General features: G+C 37.3%; 2 protein-coding genes across 2 annotated transcripts; both read right to left on the bottom strand.

The window, feature by feature from the left end:
- Positions 1-398: 398 nt before the first annotated feature.
- LOC136012826 (matrix metalloproteinase-27-like) lies at positions 399-7987 on the bottom strand. Its single transcript, XM_065675875.1, has 10 exons — positions 7830-7987; positions 7236-7474; positions 6333-6481; positions 6107-6235; positions 3958-4119; positions 3663-3786; positions 2828-2958; positions 2457-2616; positions 948-1051; positions 399-734 (listed from the first exon to the last, which is right to left on the bottom strand). Exons 1-10 carry the CDS (start codon positions 7980-7982, stop codon positions 634-636), a joined length of 1452 nt encoding a protein of 483 aa, XP_065531947.1. The 5' UTR covers positions 7983-7987; the 3' UTR covers positions 399-633.
- Positions 7988-13342: 5355 nt separating this feature from the next.
- Positions 13343-19725, bottom strand: LOC136014004 (interstitial collagenase-like). Its single transcript, XM_065678689.1, has 10 exons — positions 19570-19725; positions 18356-18600; positions 17930-18078; positions 17713-17838; positions 17216-17377; positions 16747-16864; positions 15928-16061; positions 14865-15024; positions 13864-13964; positions 13343-13647 (listed from the first exon to the last, which is right to left on the bottom strand). Exons 1-10 carry the CDS (start codon positions 19672-19674, stop codon positions 13547-13549), a joined length of 1401 nt encoding a protein of 466 aa, XP_065534761.1. The 5' UTR covers positions 19675-19725; the 3' UTR covers positions 13343-13546.
- Positions 19726-20491: the final 766 nt, after the last annotated feature.

Raw genomic sequence — 20491 nt, 5'->3', positions numbered from 1 at the left:
AGGGTTACTGATGAAATGCTAGTTGTTATATAGCTATAAAGATAGACTGTGAGCTAATGTATATAGGCACTGGGGCTGGAGAATGATTTTGGTGGCAATATACTGATATGATGTGAAAAGAAGGCAGCTGCAATGAGCAAGGAAAAGCAGGAGAAGACACAGGAGGACACAGGAGAGAGGACAGAAAAACAAGCAATTAATGAAAAAACTGGCTTCTGAAGTTGTTTGGAGATCCAAGAATAAAAATACAAACATTGTATGTTGGAAGAATATTAGCATATTAACCTAAAGTCTTTCACACTCAGAAATATAGAACACCTTCAAACAAATGAAGCAGAATATAGTTGACATCAACCTAAAACCTTTTATTGCCAGAATATTTGAAAACCCATCTGGAGTATAAAATGATATATTATGTTGGATATATTGCACTTATTCAGGAGAAAAAATGCAGTTTTATTCTAGCCTTTGGAGGTACCATTAGAGCTGACATGATGATATATTAAAATAGTAGACACATAGGAAAACGAGTCCTGTTTCCTCTTCTGTATAGTAGTGTTCATATGAACAACCTTTGAGAAATTGAGAATGATTTTTATTCTCAATTGTTGTGTGTAAAAAAGTTTAATGATATTAACAGTTAAACCAGCTGTTACTCTTTATTTCACGGATAACTTTTTTAGCAGTAGGGTCGAACTCCCACTGCTTTGATCCATGGAAGAAGTAGAATAACCCTGGAAATAAAAAAGTAAGGCATCACGACATGAATAAAAGAAACAGGTTCATTCTGACAAAGCAGGGAACATCACCCTTATACACACAGGAGAGCATCTCCTCAGTTCTTTTGCAGGACACATCAATAACAACATTTATCCAGAATGTCCTCCAGAACTCAAGTAAGTCCTTTACAAGTACACCCATTTTACTTAAAAGCTCATTTCATTTACCTTTCTGTTGGAAAACAGCATCAACTCTCTGGCTAATTCCTGGAAAGTCATTGACTGTCTGTCTAGGATAACCCTTCTCCATGGACTGGCTGTTTTCATCAAACCTAAATCATATGAAGAGAGACATGTAATTTTAGAGTTTAGACATCAATTCTGCAAAGAATTAATCAGCTGCTGAAAGGTGTCCACCATCTGTAGTTTGACTGATTTGAATGGGGTTACAGAGAGTAATCTGCTCAGGTTTTCAACAAGGAAGATACTTGTTCGCTGATAAAGGCAGGCACAGATCCCGAGAAGCATTTGGAGTGAGAGAAAGTGAAGGAAGACACCAAATTTTTGACAGCAGGGATGGGATTTACCTCTAATGATATCAGTGTGACAGGCAGTGCATGGAAACTGGCTGGGTTGATTGCTGCTACAAGGACTGCACGTATTTATTGCATGAATTTTAAACTCCTCTTAGACTTTGATGTGATATTGTGCATAGTCCTTTAATATCTGACAGATTTAGATGGAGGAAAGGAAGCTGACATACTCTTAATACAATCAAGTTGTTCCTAACTAAGCCAAGACAATTTTTATGAGATGGATCTAAATCTGGGGGCTTTTAGGAACCCTCCCTGGAAAAACATGCAAGCAAACAAACACGCCTTTGTTTTACTTCTCCGTGGATACAAGAAATACTTTTCACAGGGACATGAGACTAAGATAAGGAGTTACTAACTAAGAAATCCGTGCTGTGGTTTTCTTGCATGCCTTTGTCTTGTGACCAAGGCAGTAAAGTAGCAATTAAATATATTGTAAATACTCTTTCCAAAACTATCAAAACCAAAGGACAGGAAATGACATGCAGCACAAAATCTAGCTAACACTTTATGTGCCACTGAAGAACCCCCCCACTTAGCCACAATAAAGTCTGTTTGACCCACACATGCTCCTGGTTGCCTGGACAAGGCATTCGCAGGAGTTGTTCTTGAACTCAGAAGGAATCTATCAGCTTCCCCAAAATGACTTTTTTGCTTCAGTTTGACTGGTATTTGGGTATCAGGAATCACTCACGACAGTTTAAATAACATTTAGAAGAATCATGTTGCAATTCCAATGCTAACCAGTCAAAGAAAGGAAAATGAACTATCGTTTCTGTCTCTCTAAACCGGGTAAAATAATCTAGGAGTTTTCAGTTTATTTTCTAGAGATACTTTTGTCTACTGTACTTGTAAAAATTCTCTACATGCCAGAGTTTTTTTAGCTTCCAGGCATAATGCATCAAAATGGGTCCATATCCGGAGTGGTTATTTCAGGACACCCTTAAGCTCTCAAAAGTCAAAGCTATATTCTTCTCCTTGTGAAGGAGTCAAAGAATTTCTATGAAAAGTAAAATTGCTATAATTATGTAGTTACATGTAATTACTTAAAAGTCTACTTTCTCTTTTATCACATAGACAATTTTAATTCTATTCAGACTACATTGAAGTCAATCGTAAGAAAACATTTCTCAGTTCCTCTTACCTCCAGTATTTGTCACCTATGAAAAAGTATGTCTTGCCTGTATTTTTATTACAAACAGCTGCATCAATTTTCTTGACACCTTTAGGGAAGCCCAATGCGTGGATATTCTGTGGATAACCAAGCAACACCTGATATCCGTTGATAACCCAGAATTTATTGCCTATTAAAAAGAATCAAAATATTTATTTTCACCTGTGATTTTCAGAAACTAAAAGGAAAAATTCACTCCTTTAGTGTAGGTTGTAGGAAAAACCAATGAAATGTCATGATTTTTTGTTTATTTGAACAGTGAATTTTATGCACCCCTTCTCCCTCCTATCCTCCCTCAAAATTAAAAGTAAGAAAAATTTGAAGAAAGTCTCATAATTCACCTTTGAAAAATAGGATCTGATCTTTCATGTTCTCATACACGGCTTCAATACCAGGTGGGAGAGCTGGCCAGAAGGTAGAAATTGATTCACGCTCAACTTCTGAGTTATCAGGATAGACTCGCCATAAGTGCCTGATTTAAATATGAAACAGTTTTTGAAGTAAATAATTAACCACAGGCATTTCTATATATGTATAAGAATGTGAACAACATCATGATTTACAAGCTGTTTCTTGTCAGTGGAGCTACCTAGGTCGATGCGTCAGAAAGGAAAACACTCCCCTCAATGGGAAGTGAAGGGTTTTTTTGTTCTGGATTCTTTCTGGAGTTGCCCTTGTTGGTACTGATTGATTATGGGATCAGCTACAAGCAGCTGAAAAATGCAGGTTGTTTCCGTACCATACAGTAAGACAGTTACAGGGTCCCACGTAAGCCTGACTGTAAGCTGTTCCCTATATGATTTACCCAGATGACTTTGGGCTTGAGCAGGTGACTGAAGGATAGATTAGCCCAACTATAGGGTAGAACATACTACTTTCTTAGAAAATGGTTGCATCATTTAGTTACGTATTACTTTGTGTAACCATCTGTACATGTGGGAATAAAGCTTTATTGTGACTGAGATGTTTTTTGGGGAAAAATTAAGCATTTTTTTTTCAGGGAATCCTGTAAAAATATGAATATAACTCATATCTGCTTAAAGTTTTATTTCCATGAACAGAAATCTGTCTATTTGTCTCATAAGTCCCATAATCAAAATCATGCAAACCACTCAGTCTTTGTAGAAACCAAGAAAAAAGAAACCTCATGGAGACCAATGGCACAGCAATATTTACCTGCCCTTTAGAAAAATGACTTCTCGTCGGAGTGTAGTTACAGCATTGAAAGACATCTGGGAGCTACAAGTCTTAGGTAAGATAGGGATGGCTGGCCTTTTATCTGGGGCATTTGGTGGAGATCCTAATGAGACATTATGGGAAGAATACACCAAATTTAGAGAAACATTCAGGTTTCCATATAGAATTGCATTTTTGATAATACGAGAAGACAAATATTTTTACAGTGAAACTTTGTGATAGAGATTATTTCTCTTCTGCTTACTTCTGTTTCCAAGGCATGAATTTTACTCACCATAAATGGACTGTATGCCATTTATATCATCTGGAGAGAGGGGAAATTCGCTGGGGCTGATGTAGGCGTAGTTGGGGAACATCAAAGCCCTCTGGTCATTAGAATGGGAGAGACCCAGGGCATGGCCAAGCTCATGAGCAGCAACGAGAAACAAGTTGAACCCTTAAAAACGGATAGAGAGGTGAGATCAGTCTAAGTTTGGTCTGCAAATGGCTGATACGAGCACAGCAGGACTATTGCTCAGTGACAGTGTTCATAGAATATACTGAAATTCATGAGGGTATGCATATACATAAACATATTTTTTGTACAGGTGAGGCTTGTGTTCTTCCCCCACTAGAAGGGAGTGACTTTTGGCCCTCTTTCCTGCTGTTCTTTCTGTTAGCTACTGAATGTATGTGTGTGGCATGAGTAGTGTCTGGGGGTGAATGTGGGTGCAGCTCTGAGGAATGTCCTGGCAGGGTTTCCTGGCTGAGCTAGAAAATTAGATAGTGAGTCAAAACAAGCTAAGAGCTCTCCAGGGCAAGGATAGGAAGATGCACTTCATGTTCACTTGAGGTGCTGAAGTGTCACTCTGTGTATCACCCTCCCTCCTACAAATCTGAGAAACAAAGGTGAGATCATAAGTAGACGAGGAAAAATATGTTAGCAGAACAGCGTAACTTTCTATCATTAGGACTTGAAAGAGTATGGTTTCTTTATGGCTTTGTAAAATAAAATAGCTTTTTAAAATATGCTTATGCATGCTTATTCCCAGTGAAATATGTTAACATAGTAAATAGATAAAAATGGAATTTCCTTTGACATGCATCCCTCCAAGTAACACGCCTTTCTCAGTTAGGAAAGAATGATCATCTGCCCTGCAGACCAAGAGCCAACAGTGTTAACAGACGTAGTGAAGATCACAAGTCTGTGGCAGAGCAGAGGACTGGTCATCGATTGCCCAAGAAAGTCTGGCTGAAGCCAAGATATGCATTTCTAAAAAAATCAAACAGAGTTTCAATTTTTCCACATATATTTCCAGTCTTCCCCTCTAACAAGTCCTCCACACTCTCCAACGGGTTCTGCAATGCCTGGCCTCTGGAGCTGTGCTGTTGAGAAACAGCAGCAAAACTGAAGTTGACTTGTTCAGTTCCAGTGTGGGGAGAACATTACATTTTATCAGCATGACATGTGCACTTCTCATCCTTCTTTTTTTCCACCACAATAAACCCAGACGTTTTCCCCTTATGCAGTGCTCTTACAGAACCTTTCTGTTTGCTAACTCCTTGCTTTTCCTGCAGTGTAACCTCAGGTAGTCTGCTGCAGTTATCCTATGCAATTTTCCATCCCCCAAACTGGGTAAGGGTCTGAAGTACGACAGGGTGTGTACCGTAGACACAATGACAGCTGTGTTGTTGTGTACTGACAGATCTGTCAGAGGCCGTATGTGCTGTCTGGCTAGCCTGGAGATTGAAGGGAACAGATAGTTGAGCACTCGGTGTTCCCCTCTCTTCTAGCCTGGCCTCACACATCTGCAGTCAGCTCTGCATGCTGCATCTCAGCCCATGGTGGCCTGAACAGCACGTTCAGACTCCCAGCTCCTGGTAGGATGCTGAAATTGTTTAGAGTACTCTTTTGTGTATAAGCCTATCCTAGCTTATATTTGGACCTAATGTATTATCAGTGAAGACTCTTCATTATCACTGGTGGCTGTAATGTTTTCTAGGTAGTGGGAATCTCCTCTGAGGACTTCCACAAGGCATGGTGTGCTTCCTCTGCAGTGTGTGGTAGTGCCAGGCTTGGTGCCAGTGTGTGTGTCAGGCGGGGACAAAGTCAAAGCTTTTACCACAGGTTGTGAAACTCTGGTGGGCATGGGTCCTAGCAACCCTCAGGTAAGAGTGGCCCATGTTCGTAGCATTCATATTTGAAAAGGGTTGTCTGTTGGTATCTTTACCAGCATTAAATAAGAACTAAAGTAGATCAGGCTGATTTACGTCATTGCAATTGTTATTTTTGCAAATACCCTGGTTGGAGGATGGCCTGTAGTACCCTCAAAGTGCTGTTATAGTTAATGCTGTGTTTCATCTCAGTCTATATCGTCAGTTAAATAAAATCAGAAAGGAATTTACCCATCTGCATAACACTTCAGAAAGACCTTTTTACCTACCAGCTGAGCCCATGGTCCAATCTTCATCCTCATCAAAGTGCACATCACCACCAAAACCATTGCCAGGTGGAAACGCATGACCAAGGACACCAAGGGGGCCATCAAAATAACGAGGACAACGTCCATGAGCTAAATAAGGTGATGTTGAAACAATACAAAGTTTATGTTGTGACTATTGCAAAATCTTCACATTAATTTTAACATTGGTATGTAGTCAGCGTATTACCTTTGGTCCCAAAAGCAATCATTATATCTGCTATTCCTTCATGAATACGAGTGAAAATCAATGGAGTGACAGTGCTCCACACTTCAAATGCCTTATGGATTGCTTTATCCACATCCTCTTTGGTCATATCTGGTGTGCGGTTAACAATTCTATGGTTATGAGAGTTCAAGTAATAATACTTAGTGTTTGCAGAAAAAAAATGTCTAATATTGTCAAGATGATGAACAAAGATTCAGGTAATTAATTTAACCTACAGTCTAATAGTTCCCAAGATTAATCTTGGATTGAGTGAGTTTGAGGAATGTGATAACCAGCCAAAATAGCTGCTCAAAGTCTGCAGCACAATATGGTTTTAGTCTTGTCTGAAGCCAGTTGACAAAAAAACCCAAACCTGATTTTCTACACTCTTGTCGCTGCTCTAAAGCCAATTCCAGAACCATACATGAAGGCTACATGATGCAACTAATCATGCAATACTTAATTATATTTTTTCATAATAATACTTGTGTACATGATATCAGATTTTCTCAAAATGGCCTTTAACCAGGAGGCCATCTCTTGAGCCTGAGGAAAGTCATGTCCTCAGGTTCCTGTGACTACTAAACTGTTGGTCTTAGCAAATTTTGAAGATAATGGGGCTTGTACAGGGTGCAGTGGGTATTTCTGTTTGGTCACAGAATGTTTGTCAGGAATGGTGAAAGACAAGCAAAATACTGTGGTTGACTGAGCCCAAATCTCAGAAATCCCTCTCAGGAATACGCATAGCTAACAGCTGGGGAAAGAGAAACCCTTTTGTGTTCCCAACTGGACACAATTGCTGTAGAAGTTGTATTTAACTGTAACAAATGTGAATACCCACAAACCCAAAATTTTAATTCAAAAAAGCAATTATTGAAATACTACCTGTATGTCAGCTTGTTTTTTTTCCATCCTGGCAGAGTAACACCGTAGAGACCCACATCAGGAACTCCACACCTGGGTTTCTTCATCATTTCCAATGTCTCAGTGTCTGGTTTTCCAGTCACTTTCAAACCAAAAAACTGTTGCATTTTCTGAAGCTTTTCAGATGTGGGTTCAGCATTTGATTTCCATCCAAGCTGATTTGGGTCAGGCTCAACAGCATAGAATTTATTTAAATAGTCCTAGTGAAAAAGTAAAGCAATTGCATTTCACATTTTGGTATGTTCTTAAACAAATACCGTAGGACTGGTATTGTTTGTGTGCTTTGCTGGCAAAAGCATCTGCTTGTGATTTTGGAGCAAAACAGATGTTTTCCTGAGGATCATAGCTAAACAGAAACAGACAACATTATCTCTCTTATTTATTTGACATTTATAGTTTGTACAGATTAATCCCACTTTAGTAAAGTTTGGGCAGCAGAATTTTGTGTAATAGCATTGTCTCAGAAAGACAGCAAACTGCTGTGTATCTGGGACATGCAGATTATATCTAAAAAGAAAGGGCTCAAGAGATTTCAGATATGGACAATGTAGTTACCTGTACAAGCTTTGCATCTTCTTTGTTGTCTTTCTCTGGGTTTACAGAGAGAGCGTTAGAAACAGCTGCACACATTAAAAGGAAAAGTGAAAGAGCCTTCATTCTTATTCTCATCTCTGTCCTGGTAGGTGAGCAGTCTGCTTTCTGCTCCATGTACATCCTCTCCTGCATTCCAGTTTGTACGGTTATGGGGTGCTTTATAGAGTCAGCTGTAGACTGACTCAGAGTTTATCATGTTCTGATTACCTCCCACATCCTATAACGCTGCGCTGGCTGACACAATAAAACTTGATTAAGCCCATTCAATTTCGCAGACATCTGAAGTCAGTTAGCACTTGAATACTCCAAGCTGCTTGGCTACTATTTCAAAACTGGCACTCAGTTTTAGTTATTTGACACTGAATTTTAGTGATCCTCAGCAATTTCGTGGCAGATCAAATGGACAAATGCAAAACCTTCCAAGTTGTCCAGACCCAGCTGTGTGAAATGCGGCCCACAGATGTATGGGGACTCCTCAGAATTCTCAGCCTAGAAAATGGGAACTATGCACTGAATATGACACCCCCCCCCCAAAAAAAAAAACCCACAAAACAACAAACAAACAAAAACCCACAAAACAAACAAAAACAATAAAATAAAACCACTTTGGGAGAATTTACTGTAAGCAGGAAATTTTCTTTTTAAATTGATCCGTCAAGTGAGACTTGGTGTTTTAGAAAAGTGATGAAAACTTCAAATCACTCCCCAACCCTTACCAACAACTCTTTGAAAAGGTGTGTTCCCTTTAAATTATGCTGGTGGAATACAAGATACAGATAAACTAAAAAGATTTTAACCTATAAATCCAGCCTAAGGAATGTGGATACTCTTATATCTCTGTATTTACCTAAAGTACTTATTTATGTACGTATGTATGCATGCATCTGTCTGTCTATCTATCATCTATCTATCTATCTATCTATCTATCATCTATCTATCTGCCATTTCATCGCAAAAGGTTTCTTCAGTTTAACCACATTAGCCACAGGGGATGTGATTATTTCCTGTCTTAAGTAATTCAGAATAAAGGAAGTTTCAGGATTTACACAAGCTGTGACAAATTATGGGATTTCACCCTGTGCTGGGCAAGCACCTTCCTCTTCCACTGGCGGCAATTGGAGCTGAAAGTGTTTGGTGCCTTAGAGGAGCTCTGACAGCATGTACTCAACTTTTACAAAACAGTTGTAAGAAATACCCTCATGTTGGACTGTGGCTTTTTCAGGAAATCCTTGCTTCTGAGGTTTTGTTTTTTTTGTTGTCACTTGCAGCCAACTTTTCTCCAGCCGGAGGTGTTATTGATGAATTTTCTACCCCAAATTTCACAATATAGCCTTGTTAGTTAAATTTATTCCCTAATATAATTTCTTAGCTACCAAGAAACACCCCCCCCCCAAAACCTCCCAAAACCCAAACCAAACAAAAAGCCCCCACAAGCAAACAAAAAACCAAACAACCAAACACTTCCCTTAATTTGCTTTTATCACTGTATTGTAAAGTAAGATCTGGATCCTATTCAGTTCTGTAACTGAGATAAAAACTGTGACAATGATTTTTCTAAGATGGAGAGCTCAGCTGAACTGAAAATGGGAATGACGTGTGTTTATGCAGAAATACAGACTTTCTTTTTTGAGATCCACTTCATGTTTTTAAATGGATATATTTATTTGTCTCAAAGTTTTTAAAGCTAGAAGGAATGTCCATGGTGCTTTCATCTGACTATATACATGGCGTTGGTAACAAAAGACAAAACCCCATTCCATAGCTTTGGCACCAAATATACTTTCCAATGGCATATATCTGGAAAACATGTTTTGGCTGATATGAATTGAATTTTGAAAAAAAATCAAGGCAGCACTGTGAGCAGATTTGATATGAACTGGGAAAAGTAGTTGTCTTTTATCAACTGTGGTTGACCATCAGATCCACGTAACTGTCTGCTGTCTAGCAGTGGAAAGATAGAGACAATGAGAGCAGTTAGATTAAGATTAGTTGCACCCAACTTCATACATTTATTAGCTAAGCATTCTTCTATAGAAAAATGGAGAAATGCATATCTCTGGAGTGTGATTCAACCAGCTATCTTAGAATAGGATGAACTGGCCTCTATAAGTGCTCTCTGTCTTCACTGAACATAGAGAAGCTTAAGCAGCTAATTTAGACTACATTTCTAATTTCAGTTAACAGCTCATGCTACATTAGTGCTTGCTTAGAAAACATTTGAGTGTCAGATGATGGGGGCCTATGTCACTCAAAATACAATTAGGGATTTGAAACTTGACCACTACACAGTATAGTGGCCGGTTCCCATGGCCCACGAGAGAGAGGCCTGAGCACATTTTTTTTGCAAGTGATGTTTCACAAGTAGACTTATAATTGGCCTTCAGGTCTGGGAAAAGAAGAAGCTGTATATGCAGCTGCTGGTTATGGTTTCATAATGCTTGCCTTTGACTTTGTTTAGAGTTGGTGGATGTTGATCTACCTCGTGACTCCTTTTCTTGTCCTAGAATTGGTTTATACAGACTGCAGTAATGTGACCTGTGTTTTAACCCAGAAAGGTCACTGCCTCTCCTCATCACATCTCTAGCACCAAGTGATGCTACACTGCTGCATCATGGTGATCTTAATACACCACCAGCAGGGATCCAGCTTTCTAAGTGTTCACAACATGGGTGTCTGCATGTGAATTAATTGCCTAAGGTTGCATTATGTCAATAGACATCTAACCAATATGGTCAAATGACATCTAGAGAGCATTTCATCTGACCATATGTAGGAAAATCTTAGGATGATTTGTGCAGCTCTCAGGATCTCACCAAATATTTTGACCAACGCTATGGACTATGAAGAGAGCCTAAACCTGAGATCACATGAAAACACTTAGGCTGCAATTAAGCTGCCTAAACAGTGATTTGTTGTGCTTTTGAGGCAGTCTAGAGTATCTGAGACAACGACACAGGCCTAGTGGCTGTGACCCAGGACATAGAGAGGACATGTGGCTTCTAGACTGGTAATTGGAACTGGAAACATTCAGGGACCTTAATAGCACTAGATACTTGTTCAAGCAGCTGAACTGAACCACTGCTTTGTAGGCTCAATCCTACCATAGGGTCAACAAAGCTAAATCATTATCAGCTTAAGTGAAAAACATGGGCCAGTGGGAAATAGTTGAAATAATGTATTTGACTCTTGGCAAACCTTTAACAAACAGTGCAGCCTGTGAAGACAGGATTCAACCACCTAAACATAGGTGCCAAGGGACAGTGCAGGCTCTTTGGGACTTTGGGAAATGCTGGTCTCTCAGGAGCTGGTCTCTCCATTTCATACCTGCATGGGTGACTTTGATTCCCTACAGCACCCCAAATGCACTGAACATGTTTAGGGAATTGGAGTCCTGCCTGGGCAAATCTGTCTCAGTTAATAAGTATATGGGCTATGACTACACACAAAACCAGTTACCAGACACTAGGGAGTGGTAAAGTACGCTACCATAGTACAGTAATTAGCAAATAGGACCTTAAAGTTATTAAAAAGGAGTAAGAAAATGGCAGGTGACTGTGTGCACTGAGCTGGAAACAACACTTAGATTCCAGATTACTTAAAGTAGTGATTGTGCCTGCAGTCAGGCAAGAGCTGTCGGAGCCATACTCCTAGTGGTGTGGGACGAAGCAATACCCATGCTCACCCAGACAAAGGAAATTTTCACTCACATAAGTACGGGGAATATTTCTCACAAAGAAATCACCTCATTTTGAACTTTCTGTCTTCCTGTTCAGGGGAATTATGCAAAATAAATTTAAAAAAAGTGTTCCTGGCAACTAAAAATCAGAACGTCATGGAATACCAAAAAGCATGGACTAAAAATATGCCATTATAAACTTAATCTTCTCTTTAACTTCTTCACCTTCCGTAGTTTGTAAATTACACTTTATCTCTGTCTTTCCTGCAAAACATAACCGTCTCCTTAACCCTTTTCTTCCATTTAGCACTGTTTCTGCTCCATGAGTACTCACTACTATTTTTGTGTAGAGAGGGATTAGTGTACTCCTCTAAGTCTGAAGAGCTGTTTTGGCATTGTCTTGAGACCTTCTGCTCTTGCTTCATATCTAAAGAGAACATATGTCCTCAATTTTTATTTTTTTTAGATATATAAGTAGTCTAATAAGAAATATTATCTTTCCCTGTAAACCTTGTGTTATGTTTGTAGACCTTCTCTGCTAAAACAGGAGAATCAATTTAGATTTATATGCTTCTAAAACAATTTTTAATTGTCATTTGTAGTTCAGTAGCACTGGCTTACACAAGAAAATATTGTTAAATAGAATTGCTACTAATGTTTTGAATTAAAGAACTGGTATCTAAATCACCTTGTGAGAACAGGATTCACAGAAATTAACTTCTTCATTAAAGCTTTCTATGCACTATAATTTTATTTTATTTTATTTTTTTACATTTTATAAAGAATATAATCTATTCAAATTAATTTTCAATTATACATTTTCTTATCTTTGGATAGTATGTTTTTATGTTTTTTGATAGTATGTTTTTACTTCTGAATTTAATAAAAGTAAAAACTACCAAGCCTGTTCTTTATGAAGAATCAAATTTAACAGACTTCTAATACAGACAGCTAAGTAATGAAAAAAACTGAACAGATATGTCTTTTTTTAAGGTAACTTTCTTTCCACAAAATACAATTAGTTCTATTACAGTAACCTGAAACCTTCCTCTGAAGTGTTCAGAATAATATAGATGTTGCACAAGATAGCACATTTTTGTATGGTCACATGACTTCTAGTGTTATCAGCTGAGCTACAAAGACTAAAGAGAAAGTGGATAACCTTTCAAACACTATTTTAATTTAGGAGATTTGAAATAATGCAGTTAAGATGGAAGTAAAGCTTTCTTTTTCATGAACCATTTGTATAAAAAATATTTTTTGCCAAGAATTTTTATTTTTAAAGAAAAACTTTCATTCTTTAACCCACTGAAATTAGGAAGACTTTACTGGAGGACTAAGCACTCGAAAGAGCTTTGAGTAAAGAGATTCATTTGTCTGTTATGTGATGTGGCTATGTATGATAGCAAAAAGCTTGTTTCAGTGATCACAGGGGTCCTTTCTAATCTATGTTCTCAGGCTTAAACTCAGTTCCTAAACCAAAAAACATGAGGAAAAAACCCCAGCCTACGATTCCAAAGACATACATCCTGGGGGGAAGGCTAAGAGTAGAAGCTAGGGAAAGAGGAACAGAAAGTGGTGATTTGTAGACTGATGCTAATGAGGCACAACTGGCCTAATTACCCATAGAATATTCACCAGGGCTTGTGTGAAATGATGGATATCAGAGCCAGCTGGCTGCTCCTTTCTCTGGCTTTGAGAAAAATATCTGACTTTTCCTGCCAGAATACATTTTCTGGTGTTTGGAAGCTAGACTTGGCTCTTAAGTATTACTGCAAATAAGACATAAATGACACAATGATATGAAAACCATAATTTATTAGGAAACTTAAATGTAGCAGGTGATATTGTGACACATTATATAAATATCTTTGGTATGCAATAAATAAGGCTATGCTCCCAAACAGTTTGGGGCAGAAATTCATTCTGACCTGATTGTCCTGATGTGCTGAAAAATGTAGCACATAAAAACATACACTGTGCATATGGAAAAACATTACAATTAACAATTAAACCAGCTGATGCTCTTCATTTTTCCAACAATCCGTTTGGAACGAGGATCAAACTGAAACTGAGTTGTTCCACGGAAGAAGTAGACATAGCCTAGAAATAATGTTTAATACAGTTATATTTCATAGGTGACTTCTTTTCAGTATTTTGGAAAACAAAAAAATCCCCAAGATGAGCAGCCCATGTATGCTTGTTATTTTTGATTTCCTTCTCATTAAGACTAATAACAGTTTTTTTGAAAACAAATGATCCTACCTACAGAGGCTCAAATATTCAAGTAAACCTAGATTAAAGGTATGCTTTACTCACCATCTTTTTGGAAAACAGCATCAATTCTGCCAGTTATTCCAAAGTCGGAGACTATTTTCCTGGGATAACCATGATCCATGGATTTTTTGTTTTCATCATATCTTAACAGAAGAAACATCATTACAATTTGTGAGGAAGCAGACAGTATTTTGAAAGTCCAAAGCAAATTCATACACATATGCAACTCTGTAGTTACTAAGAAGTCTTATAAAGAATAGTTAAAGCAGCTTTTTGATTCTTCCTGTTATGTAGTAAGGTTCTCACATTATGAGTGTCTTGAGATTCAAAAAATCTGCCTTTGCTAAAAGAAGGGTCTTGCAGACCTTGGAAATGCAGGCCAGGAACTCATGAATGCATTTCTGGACTGACCAGAGCCTTGTCCATCACTTGCACATAAAATGAGTAGTGGATATCCAGTTCAGCTTAAAAGCAAAACATATAACTTGGGAGTAGAAGACAGTAGCACAGTCCTGAAACATACATGTGTTGGTGTCAACCATATACTTAAACAAAATTACTCTCTGAAATTTGTCGCGGGCTACACTTGAATTATAAATATGACCAACTGTACAGTTGGAGGATAATTATAATTTGTTCATAGAGAAATTAAATTTTAACACTTTTTACTACCAATTCATTTTGTTTGAAATGTGAATAAAAAACGGACACCTTCACAACATTGCACTGAAAAGCAGCTCCACCATTGTGGAGAAAAAAAAAAAAAGGAATAATTTCCTAGAAAAATCGCTCTATAGTTGAGCAGATGTTTCATTCAATTGCAAATAATTACACTCCTGGCACAAATGTATAGGAAAAATGTCCTTTGAAAAAGTTATATTTCCTAGCAAATTGTTAGAATTTTTAAACTTTCAGGGAATCCTGTTTATATTTCTGGAATATTCCTGGTTTGAACATTACTGCACTAGAATTTTATAGTAATACATCAGTTCTTAGGGACAAGTGAAAATATGCCTTTTAGTATATGAACATTAAAATCTTACCTCCAGTATCTGTCAGCTATAAAGAAGTATGTTTTTCCTGTGGTTTCATCACTGTAAGCAGCATTAACTCGTTTGACAGTCTTCGGGAACCCCAAACGATGGATTGGTTTAGGATAGCCAGGTGCAATGTCGTATCCCCTGAGAACCCAATATTTATCCTCTGAAAAATACAAGCACATTTTGTTTGGGTTTGCTATTTATAAAGAGCATTTAATTGTGTATTAGATAATGATCTTGTCTCAATAAGGAGTTGTGTGTGTTAGGCATCAGTATTATTCCTTTCAGTTTATTACTTTAGAAAATTGTTCTAATTCTTACATTGGAACTACATCATGAAGGTAATGGCAATGTCTTTTATTTTTATGAGTAAAACATTAGAATCATAAGGTGTATGGATAGTATTTCTCCCACTTTTTTTTTCAAAGGAATATAAAGTATTTGTCTAGGTAACAACCTGGGGAGGGCAAGAGGTTGATGAGCTAGTCCACTCACATTGTTCTGGGATACTGAGTTTATTAGATTCCTATAATATTATTTTATTTTAGAGCCATATAATATTTTGAAAACTAGACAATGTGCATTAAATTAAACTATTAAGAAGGGCATATGTCTAATAAAAATGCTTTGTAATTTTGGATACTCTAACATACTCATAAATGGTAATATATTGTGTACTGTAATGTATCAGATATTGTAATACGTGCATAATGAAGTTGAGACATTTAACACCTTTAAAGAAAAGGATGGACTGTTTTCTTCAATGAACACTTTTCCTCTCACATTATGCTTTTGTTTTTTTTTTTGTCAAAATATCACAAAATACTAATAAGCATATCAGTAACAGTACTGTACAAATGCCTGTATTTGCTAACTGGATTCACCACAATTTCTTCTGCATAAAGTGACGTATTTTAGAGATTAAGAGAAACTAGAAATTAAGAGAACTAGATTCTCTATTTCACTGATCTTCCTTTAAAAACACTTTGAATTCTGCAATTGTATAGTTTGCAAGGGAGCAGGGAGTAACTGGTTAGAAAAAGGAGAGGATTTCAGATTCCGTTACCTTTAAAAAGTAAAACTTCATCCCTCTCAACGTTTTCGTAAGCAGCTTGAATTCCTGATGGTAACTTTGGCCAGAACAGTGAGATAAAATTGAGCTCTGTCTCTGTCCTTGTGGGATGTTTGCGCAGCATATATCTGATTTAAACAAAATTTATGTAATTAAATAGTTACCCTCCAATCATAAGTGCAAAATAATTGTTAGAGCTCCTGGAGTATAACAGGAGATGGGTACGTGGGTGTGAATATCCCCTCCACTGAATGTAAAGGAAATTTAGACTGGCCACACTCTTAATTTTAACACCTTAGTTAAAATCAGGCAAAATTAATATAAGCCCTTCTGTTTCTCTGTAGGACAAGCAGGCAAAGAGTTGGCTTCAGTAACCACCTAACAGATGTCTTTCTCTGTGACACGGCTTTCAGTTCTGTCCTATCTCTTGTATTGGGGAATAGTAGAAAGGTAACAGTGTGGGACCCACAAACACATTGCTAAGGGATATATGAATGTTCTTGCTTTGCTATTAGCTTAATTGCACTCAGAGACAAGCCTGTTGTAGCAGTGGCCACAGCAGCAGAAGAGCTGGGAAACAGCCTACAAGCCCTCATCTCCTTCACTGCTCTCGTCAGCAAAGGCTCTTAGGATTAATGATTTGAGATTTCTTGCTTGTTTAAATAAATAGTGGTTTTCTAGTGACTCTCTTTCTACTACATTCCCTTCTCTTTGCACTACATTTTAAAAAGACAATTTTGCATAATGGATTACATATTTTTTTAAAACTACTGAATATTTTAATGAGATAATACATATGCTTATTGTTGTTACCTGCCCTTGAAGAATATTATTTCTCCACGTAGGGTAGCAATAGCATCAAATGTCAAATTTGGGTCACAAGCTTGTGGAGTTATGGGTCCTGTTGGCTGCACAGCAGCATTTGACTGTCCTATAGAAAGAATATTTTATCTTTTAGTATGAAGAAATATGAAGACAGTGTTCAGAAGGTCTATGAGGACACCAAGAGCCCTCTTTACAGACAATGAAAAGGTATATGTTTTTAAGCTAAGGTCTGTCACTAAAAACAGGCCTTTAAGTTGATAAAACCTGTTGCGTTCATCCTTTCCAAAATAAGTTTTTTCGGGACTGGATTTCAGCTGAAATTAGCTCCCAGGAATTTTCTCTTTTGTCATTCATAGTTCAGCAACAATTGGTGGAATAAGAAAATTTTAAATATATTCCTATTACTGTTTACCAGCTTCCCGGTTAGAAATATTAAATAGAAATATTTTTTTCTTACCATAGATGGCTTGAATGCCATCAATGTCATCCTGAGGAAGAAGGAATTCATTAGGATCCGTGTAGGAATAAGTTGGATACATCAGTGCTCCAGGATCATTTGAATGAGATAGACCGAGTGAATGGCCAAGCTCATGGGCAATAACAATGAACAAATTGTATCCTGTAGGATAAAAATCATATGAAACAAGGTAAATCTATTTCAGTGTTCACCACAGGTGATTAAGTGGGAAACACCTATGCATCCTCCCAAAATACTTTACATGTATAAGGGAGGCTGTAAGTAATGCTATCAACATCACAACTCAAAAATGCTGTAACAGAACATCTATATGAATACTTTAAAAATGTCTGGCCAGAAAAAAACAAGGACAAGTTCTGCTTTCTGCTACTTTTGCTCACTTTCTGCCTGTAATCAGCCTCATAAACTAAGCATCATATGAGTTAAGAGTTTACGAGGTAAAACTGTGTAAATGGATCCAGTTACAAAGTCCTTACCTCTTCCATCTTTTGTCCAGGCTTCCTCCTCATCAAGATGCACATCTCCACCAATACCTTCACCAGGCTGGAAAGCATGAGCCAGCTGCCCATTGGGGCCATCAAAAGGAGAGTTGTCACGGTGATCTAAAATGAAGAGGGAAAAAAATCACTCAAAATCCTAAATTACTTCTATGACTGCAAATGGCTACTTAATGCATAAAGATATCAATGTTACCTCTATAAGCAAAAGAGATCATTATATCTGCTTCTTTGTCCTCAACCTTCCGGAATGTCAGTGGTGTCACATTGCTCCAGACACTGAGAGCTTTTCGGATTGCTTCATCTACATCAGCTTGTCTCATCTTTGGAGTGTAATTCAAAATCCTTCAAGACAAACCCGACACACTATATATTGTTAGGAATACATTATAGCTGAAAAAAATAATAACTTGTGTAAAAATTGGAAATCTTAGATATATCTTTCATGAATGAAAATTAATAATGGCTTCATTTTAGATACCGCCTTCTAGAGTGCCTGTTTTCTTCCAGAAATCAGTTAATCACTCTAGATGCCCAAATATGGCATGATGTATTTACTTGGGAGCCCCCAAAGTTGGGATGCTAAACTTACATCTTTTTGAACCAGAAAAGGAAAGGTTACCTGTATGTCAGATTATTTCTTTTCCATTTGGGATTTCCTGCTGTGAACACATATTGCCCTATATCAGGTATACCACATCTAGGTTTTTTCATAATCTCCAAAGTGTCAAGATCAGGTTTCCCAGTCACTTGCAGTCCAAAGAATGCCTGCATTTCCTTGAGCTTTGCAGCAAGGGGATTTTCACCCTTGTTTTTTAAATGAGGCTGGTGATCCCTTTGAAGATTGTAGAAATTCTGTAGATAGTTCTGAATGAAAGATTAAAAAATGATCATTGTGGCATATCAGTACTGTCTTCAGCCACACTTAAAATTGATCTTGAACTATTCACATATAAACATGTCCTGTGTTTACCAGGAGCAAGAATAGCACCTTTTTGTCCCAGGAATTTGTGTGAAGAGTCAGACACAACTTAGAGCTTTCATACAGTTTTCTGAACTTCTTGTTTCACTTATAGGAAAAAATGTATTTAAATTCCAATATTTACTATTAATAATTAATTCCATATTTTTATGTTGCCTAGTTGCTCTAACAACAAAACTTATGAGGAAACTTATAGCTGGTCTCACTCAAGGAAATAGAGATTGGCAGTGAGACTCCACACAGCCAGGACTCCCAGCAAAGCAAGTGACTACTACCAGTCAGCATTTGGCAAATCAAGCCATTTATTTTTTGCTACTAAATATGATATCCGGAACTCAGGTCTTCCTACTAAATTTCAACAGTTTTGCCTCCAGTAAATAGTGTCGTGTCTACGTAGGGGTTTCTCATAAATGTCCTTTTTTTTCAAAGTATTCCACAAAAGATCTACTCAGCAAAAGGCTGAAATACATCCCTGCTTCAAGCAACTTTCCCCCCTTATTTTACTGAGACTAATCATATCACAAGTTTCAAAGCACATTCTGAAATTTAAATTGCTGCTGAGTTTGACTATTTCTACACAGCCACACACCCTTGCTGCTAGAGTTCATGCTTTGGTAGTTTTGTTATTACTTTACTGACAGCATCAAAAATGAAGTTGTGCAATATACAGATTACTTCTGTGTAAATAAGTTCCACATAATTTTCGTGTGTTTTCTAGACTGATAGGAAAAGCTTTATCTCCACAAAATGGCAGATTTTTAATTTCAAGCCATATTCTGCAACAAGAATTGCAATTATAGTTATCTCTCAGACTACCTTACGTTTAATTTGGAAATGCACTAAAAGATACTTACCTCCACAAGCTGTAGGGTTTTACCTTCATCTTCTGCTTCTGGAGCCACAGGAAAAGCAGCAGAGACAGCCATGTATAGCAACAGGAGAAGAGAAAGGGTCTTCATCCTCGACTAAGGTTTTCTGCCACAGTTTCACTCTTAAGCTATTGAACACACTTCTCAGCTCTGTTTATATAGCTAATTTGTAGATCATTGACAGTCTGACTCATGTTGCATAATATCCTCTGATTAGCAAAAATGATGCGTAATAGTTTCATCATCAGGTGGTGACGCAATGTGTTTAACTAATGTTATTGTCCTTATTTTGCCTGAGCCTTCTGTTTTAGGCAATTTTGTAATGTGTTTATTAAATAGATAAATGCTTTTCAGGTAAAACATGGTGCTACATTTCACAGGGTTTTTTATTCTTTTTTTTTCATTATTTGACAAACTGGCAAAATGATAGGAAATAACACATAACAGTAATGGCCCATATTATATTATAATTAATAACTTTATGCTATAGACATGATACATCTTTTTTACTATTTAACAAAATATAGCATATTATGTTATAATGTGTAATAATAAAATGTAAAAGATAGTACAAAAAGCTGATCTTCTCTGGGAATAATCAGTATCATAACTCCAGGAGGGGTGTTGTCAACTAACTTGTTGTATCTAAAACAATCTTATAATGCTAGAAAAACTGAGTATGAAAATTATTCAACATTTTTTTACTGATGCTAACAAAACTCAGTAATTTTCCTGCAATGCATAAACTGGGTTCCCATTTGCATGGTAAGTAAAATAATGGTTTTACTCTTGCCAGAATGGATAACGTCTCAGCTGCAATAGCGTGTTTGGATCCAGTCAGAGAGATGAGCTGGGGTTGGAAGGACTCCAGGAATTTCTGTGAGTCTGGAGTAGGAAGACTAAAGTA

This window comes from Lathamus discolor, chromosome 4 (genome assembly GCF_037157495.1).
Source record: "Lathamus discolor isolate bLatDis1 chromosome 4, bLatDis1.hap1, whole genome shotgun sequence".
Taxonomy (NCBI): domain Eukaryota; kingdom Metazoa; phylum Chordata; class Aves; order Psittaciformes; family Psittacidae; genus Lathamus; species Lathamus discolor.
Note: the sequence above shows the minus strand (reverse complement) of the source record. Positions and strands in the feature narration are given on the sequence as shown.